Here is a 7878-nt window from a genome sequence, read left to right as displayed (position 1 = left end):
ACAGAACGCAGTAATAGTACAATAGTAGTAGGAACATAAAATTACACATATTAAAAATAAAATCACACCAACTTTAACAAAAGAAAAACAAAATAAGTATTACGCATGAGATGAATTAAAATATTACAAATTTTTCAGTAATTTTATTTAATAATGGAGACAAAATAATATTAATAATACTCATATAAATAAATGCCCAATATAAAATCTTTCTTTGAAGTTTCACTTTTCTTGATTTTAGTGAAGCCAATTCATAAATTTTTTATCAAAATTAATTTGTTTTGTAAATTCCTCTTCGATTGATAAAATTGTCCTATTTGACAATTTTTCCTGAGCAAGTGACCATCTTAAATATATTTTGATAATTTTTAGTTTACTGAAGCCTCTTTCACCAGAAGCTACAGTAACAGGTATTGTTAGGCCTATTCTCAATGCAACTTCTAAATTTGGATAGGACTGAACTAAACTATATTCATGAATCGTTTTTAAAAGATCTAAACTTGTAGGTGCTTTAAGGTCTGGAATTAACATCACTTCCTGATTTTTGAAACTGATTATTTCTGATAATAATTCTACATAATTTATATCGTTTGGATATTTAAGGTATAAATCACAAGCTGCTTTTTGTAAATTTTCTCTATCCGTCGACTTTAATTTTTCACCTGTTAAAAATTCGAAGTCAGTCGAAATCCCATATGGTTTTTCATATCTCCATCTAAGTTGTGTTATTATAATAACTATTACTACTTTCATAATTACTGTAAATAAATATTTATCATAATAAGGAACTGATTTCTGACATTGATCATCTAATTTAATAATTTGGCTTCGTTTGTTTTCAAAATCTCTAGACAATTCCATTTCTGAAGCCAAATTTTCACTCTTAGAAAAAATATTTTCCCATAAGGTGTCTCTCATTTGTTGCAACGAATTACTTAATCCTTCTATTAAACGTGAAGCTTTAATTATAGTTATCGTTTTTGATTGCATACGAATATAAGAATTTAAATTTTATTTGTTTCAATATGCTTGTAATTTCAGCGCATTGCAATGATTGCTCATTTTTCAAAACAATTAAATGTTATACACTTTGGGTATTTGTTGGTGCAATTACTTGATGGCATTTGCTCTTGAGGCCCATCGTGTGTCTGTATGACCTTTTAGACTTGTTTTTAATAGAGACAGTAGTTTATCCCCCTAGTCGTCGAATTCACAAAAAACGTGTAAAATATCTGAACGATTCCGAAAAATGTGATCATGTTAGAATATGAAGAAGCAGCATTTTCACAAACCAAATTATGGCTGTGAGCTTCACAAGGAATGCACAGAGCTTGTTCATTTTTTTTTTTGAGAAATTATGGCTTGTACTCCATTATAAACACCCGCCATGTTCGCTCCATTGTCATATCCTTGACTTCTAACGTTCAGAATATCGAGTTCATCTTTTTCTAATTTATTGACAATTTCATAGGCTACACCGCTACCGGTTTTTTTTTTCTTTTCTCGCTATAAAGTCTATAAAGCTTTCCTCAATCGTAATAGAATCGTTCCTAATAACTACATATCGAATAATTCGGCACATTTGTTCGTGATGCAATTCATCAGATGCACAGTCAAACATCAAGGAAAAGTATTTCGATTCTTTAATTCTAGAAAGAATTTCAGTTCGAACATGGTTCCCTAAGAGTAAAAGAAATTCGTCTTGAATCTTATTAGATAAGTATGAAACAGACCACTTCTTATGATTAGCAAAATGTTCTGCGATGGTCATATTGTATCGGCTTATTAATTCAGTCAAGTGTAGAAAAATTCCTGCATTCGGATTACCAATAATTTCTTGCGTACCTCTAAGAGGTATATTCTTTGCACAAAATAAAATTACATCCAACATCACACCTAAAATATTTCGCCATCTTTCCTTTTCTGTCTGTATTGCTTTTCGCAACAAACTTTCTATAAAACCCGCAGTTTTAAGTTTCTTTTCAAAGCATTTCAAATGGAGATACGCGTCGCGATGAAACACAGAATTTTCATGACCGGAAATTAGATTTACATTTTTCAATCTTTAAATCCTCGGCTTTGATTGCTGATGGCGGAATCCTCCTTTACCAAAAGGTATACATGGAAAACAAAATATCAACATAGATATTTTTGAAAAAATGAGCCAGTAACGATAGACTCGCTCACCATTGGAACATTTTTTAAAAAACCATTCCTTTGAAGTAGATTCCCTAAAATCTGCGTCTTCTCTTTGTTCTGGTCCATGTTCAATTAGAACACATCTAATTTTATCCGTAAAAGGCGGGCCACGAAGGAGGATCGTTGAAATTAATAGAATCAAATACCTCTTTTTCTTGTTCTGTCGAATTTTCCAGTATTTCAATTTCTTCTTTTTCAACTTCCCTTCCTTTTTCTTGATCTTCAACGGTAGTGTTTTCTTCAAATTCAATCGTCTTTTCTCGAGCCTCGACCGGTATTGTCTCGAGTGAACTGCTTCTATTTTGAAGTACTCGGTTTTTCTAGCCAATTTTGCAACTGTATTACACTATGCTGATTTGTTTCGTTTCTCAATTTTCTTCTTTTCCTATATTCAGCAACACTGGTTTTTCTTGACGCCATTAGTTCATCTGAAAAAGAAAAATTATATATTTGTAATGTAATCAAAAGTGATTACATTACAAATAAAAATGAAAAATAATATTGCAGTCGTAATATAATATAACATATGATGAAACATTTTTACAAATTTATATAATAGCAAACTTACCTTAAGTTTAACGTATTTAAAATAATACCTTCTGCTCGCTGTCATACTAGCACACTGCACAAATAATGCACATTAATGTACAACGACCATGCCCAAACTCGCGTACCATACCCCTTACTAGGGCGATATCTTACGAGGAAACGAGTGTATCGAGCGAGAGCGTCCGAAGCAAATCGTTAGTTTGCTTAAAGTATTTGATGAACATTACAAGATACATTTGGCTTTTTATTATTTTTTTATTTCAAGTTATTCATTTTCATTTTTCACCAATTTGCCGCCTTTTCCAATTGTTCAACTGAGGCAAGTGCCTCGTTTGCCTCACCCTTGTCCCGGCTCGGTTCAGCAGCTGTTTAACTGAAGGAAGGCACATCGAACAGAAAAATGGCTGGTTCAGTTCGATAAAAGCTTGAGCGTCGATTCATCTATTTTCGCGCAGTTGCAACAGAAATCGCACGATATACTTTTTTCCTTTCGGTAACTTCGTTCCTTAACTGCGGCACTTCGAATTGTCTTTCGGTTTGTTGGCTATTGGCTGCGCTACGCTGACGGGAGTCGAAGTAATCTTTCTTTGTTGGCCTTTTTTGCCGCCATCTTTACTTCACATGGTGAGCATATCGGGCGCTTTCACGTGGCTGTTTTTTTTAGTTGAAAAATAACTGATATGAAGGACTATGAGTACTTACGAGTTGTGGAAGTAACTGGCTCCTTAGTACCCTCTGTATTGCGTTTACTGTTTATTTTGCACCAAAAAGATACTTGCAATTACGATAAAATTTGGGAGCACATGTTTAATGAAACATATTCACAAGCGCTGCCTATCGGAAAAAAGATATACATCTGATTAGTTCTGGGGCATAATTCCCCAGAACTAACACCCCTCCTGGATTGCCACTTGAATCTATCAAATTCAGCTCTCATCTATCTTACAACATGGAAACAGGTTCACAAGCAACTTATCCGAAAGAAAAATGATAAAAGCCAACTAACGAAATGCAATCCAAATAGTCTCACTTCAATTGTCTCTGAAAAACTGGAGGTTATCAACAGCCTACTCTTGAACCATCTAGAGTCATATGAACTAATCATGACCAATAGTATGAATTCCTCTACTCTTCAACTACAGCTGAACTTCTTGCATTCACCATTCACCTCTGGACTCAGAGCATAGATAAATTTGCAGAAACTCTCACGGTTGCTCTCGACGTTTCAAAGGCATTTCATTGGTTTTGGTTAAGGAGCGTACCTAACAATCATCGATCCTATGGTCTGCCTTACTCACTCTGCAACTGGATCACTAGCTTTATCTCTGTTGCTCACTACATATCATTTCATAGTGGACGGTTTATGTTCATCAGAGTTACCAAACAATGTTGGATTATCCCATGGTTCTGTTCTTTTCCCTTTCTCTTCCTCTTTGTATATAACTGATCTGGTCTTTTCCAATCCTATCCATAACTCTGCAATTGACAGTACACTCCATTCCTCCTTTTCTTTCAACAAGCCTTCTAGTACTAAAGTATTAGAATCCTCAATGTCTATCATGAGCAGTGACCTGAACTTGATACTCATAGCTATATCCCAGTGGGGGCAAGATCAACCTTATAATCTTTAATGCCTCCAAAACTATGTTTTGTGTGAGCTCTCGCTAGAAAGAGTTCGCATTCCTTTGCTCTTGCCTTCAGTAATATTGAGGTATCCAAACATGATCAGATTTCTCGTCTTGCACTAAACTGCATGTCCGATCTTTTCTGGTAAAACCACATTTCAACTATAACTTCTGCATCCTCCAAAATATTTGTATTTTTTCGCAAAAGACACTACTTCAGACCTCCACAGACCCTTACTCTATGCAAATCCAAAATCCAGTCAACCATGAAATATTGCTTCTATATTTGGAGAGGTACACCAACCTCCTCTCTAAGATTCCTCGATTCTATTCAGAAGAGTCAAATCTAACTAATTAATGATCATTTCTCGAATACTCACATCAATCCCTCTTTCATAAATGTTCAGTTTCTGCCTTGTGCCACTTTCGCATATACTTTCATGCAGAGTGTAATGCTGAATTTCCACTAATATTCCTCCAGCCTACTTCAAAATCATCAGAACGGCAACTGGTAACAAATTTAAAGACTATCTTGACATTCACCGAACCAACTTCACTGTCTCCTCTTTTATTTCATCCGCTTCTTTCCTTTGGAGCAATCTCGACCCTATGATTTCCCCAAATATTAAAATCTCAGCTGTTCAAGCAACATGCGAACAGATTCCTCCTTTCTTCTATTCCTCTTGCCGACACACGGCAACAATCTGCTGTATGTCTTGTAGTCATTCTTTTCTAGATCAGATATAAAAAATTCTATGGGATTTCAATTTAATTGGCAGTTCTCATTGGCAACCACTTCAGTCATCCGATTCCACTCATTCGCCACTCTCGTAGCAAACAATCTGAATCTCACATCCTTACTAACTACGGTATTACTGAATTTCCAACAGTGATCTCTTGCTCCTCTTTTAGGAACTTCTTCCTCAAACCTGAAAGCACCTTGAGAGGAACTGCCATTGAATGCTCTCAAACACTTCTACATCCTGAGGAAACCCACTGACCAAATCCGAGCTCAAAAGTCTAGATTTGGATGCATCCAAACTTTATAAAGGAAATGGAAACTCCTTCACTACTATGTAGCATACGTTGAAGCACCCAATTGTCCTGATGTGCAGTTTTACCAATATTTGTAAGAGGATTTGTGGAATTAGGAGAAACGTCAACAATGATCTGCATACCCTGATCCAATTGATGAGGACATGGAGATCGGTACGGCTTCTGATTAACTTTTATCCAACAAACCCTCCCCCCCCTCTCTCTCTCTCCCTCTCTCTCTCTCTCTCTCTCTCTCTCTCTCTCTCTCGCTCATTTCTCCAGATATATGAACAAAAAATGTATTCTTTTTAATAGCAGTAGTAGTCTTCTAATCCAAAAGAAGTCAGCGTGGTTATCCTAGTGGCTGTGCGCTTCACAACCATATGAGTGGGAAAGTAGTGTCCCCGGTTCGATTCCCGTCTAAGACGTGAAGCATTTGATAATCTTCCTCAGCCATAGCCAAGTTAGCCGGTCTTAGGCGCGGAAAGTAGGGTTTTTTCCGTCAGTTTATCTCGCGTATTTCATCCCGCAAGCAGGCAAACCGGCCCCATCAACACACCCGTGTGTGTTGACGGGGCCGGTTTGCCGTGTTGATGGGGACGATGTCATAAATACTTAACCCACCCCCATGAATGGGCTTAATTCGCTCCAATAGCGATGCGGGTGAAAAAGGAAGAAACGCCATACAAATCAATAAATAAATAATGCCAAAGAAGGTTTTCTCTTATTATTTTATTGCTATACATGGTAGTTCTTCAAAGTAAATAAGATATCTTTAGTTTTTCAGAGCAATCGAATGAACATTACCATCGACGGGGTAATTTTAGGCATGCAATGAAATGATAACTTCTATCAACATTACTTTTAGTAGATGAAAAGAATATTCTCACATTTCAACTAACTGAATCAAGTTCGTTCTTTTACTGACTCAACCACATCACAGGAAATGAGCCCTAATTCTTTCACGAAAGAAAGCGCATGTTTTAATTATTAATACTCGTTGTATTCCAGATGAAAAATAATATTATCAAAGAACAGAATCATTTATTTTCGAAGAGTATGCATTCAAATTTTATTGTCTTACTGAATTCAATTATTTACGGAAATGAACAAAGGGGAGGGACAAAGTCTGTTCCTTTTATTGAACATGTCGAACATGTTCTTGGATTCGAAAGGCACCGATTGAGAGCCCGATATTTCTATCTTTAGCGTGACATTTAGTAAATGGAAATGATGCACATCGGATCTAAATTCCACTTTCTAACGTATTTTCACAAGTTGGGTCATTCATGAATGATATCGCACTTTTTAGCCTAAATTCTGATATTCCTTGTCGGAGTGAAGAAAAACTGTGCATATAAATAAGACAGTTAATCCTTGTTTATAAACAAGGTATCTTTTGAAATCATCCAGATGAATTATTTTCTATTGTTAAACAAAACTGCCTAGCGATATTTTGAAAATTATTATTATTATTATTATTATTATTATTATTATTATTATTATTATAAAATAAAAATTAATCAGAGAGGGCGCTGTGTAGGCATACAAACTTATATGGTGTTACCCTTTGGTATGCCAACATAGGGGATATCGCTGTTCCCCTGCTTTTATGGCTTTAAATTGATTCTAATTCCTGTTTTTAATTTAAAAGTGATGCACAGTAATTCTACTTGTCACGCTAAAGACAATGATATATAAATCATCGAAATCGCCTTTGAAGAATCCGAATTTTGAGTGCTGAAAATCGAACACAGTGTGGACCCTGGTCACTCACGAGTGAAAAGCAAAGCTACAGTTTCTCAAGGGAAGAAAGGTGAGTCATGAAGTGCAGCAAGTGTCTGAAGGATCTATCGTCCGACGGAAATCATATAACCTGTAGGAAATGCGTTAGGAATCTCGACTTTAAATGTTCCAACCTTTCAGAAACAACCTGACAACATGACCCCAATGCAAAACGCGTGGAATGGAAGTGCCTATACTCCACAGAGAACAAAGAAACGCTGCTACCTACGATGGTGGCACGGTATTACTGAAACTGCACCCACACAAAACTTTACAGACAAAGTTATAGAATTAGGTCTTGCAATTGCCTTACCCCTACAACATAACGACACTAAGACCGTAAATCGGATTCCAATGAAGGGGAGAAAACAAGAGTTGCCACGACACGCATCAATCATAGTTCGTCTTTAAAGCAAATCCGTAAGACACAATCTCATAAAAGCCAGCAGACTGAAAAAATTGTTGTCAAGGGCCTCAACGAATTGCAAAACAATACACCAGCCTTACATCTTGAGAATTTTAACACAGTTCAACCAAAATCTGTTCTATCAAAGCCAGAAAAGCGAAAACTAGAAACTATTCTGATACAGAAATGCTAAAATATTCTTGGAGAATCGCAACCTTCAAAGTCAATACAAATCAAATTCTCGGAAGACATAGACAGACTGCCACAGTAAAACAGTAA

The 7878-nt window shown here is 36.0% G+C and overlaps 1 protein-coding gene across 1 annotated transcript; it reads right to left on the bottom strand.

Moving 5' to 3' along the window:
• Positions 1-237: 237 nt before the first annotated feature.
• LOC150093440 (uncharacterized) lies at positions 238-990 on the bottom strand. Its single transcript, XM_090413614.1, has one exon. It carries the CDS (start codon positions 988-990, stop codon positions 238-240), a length of 753 nt encoding a protein of 250 aa, XP_090269740.1.
• Positions 991-7878: the final 6888 nt, after the last annotated feature.

Source organism: Typopeltis vanoorti, chromosome 24 (genome assembly GCF_054136105.1).
Source record: "Typopeltis vanoorti isolate ZY-2024b chromosome 24, IOZ_Tvanoo_1.0, whole genome shotgun sequence".
NCBI lineage: Eukaryota > Metazoa > Arthropoda > Arachnida > Uropygi > Thelyphonidae > Typopeltis > Typopeltis vanoorti.
Note: the sequence above shows the minus strand (reverse complement) of the source record. Positions and strands in the feature narration are given on the sequence as shown.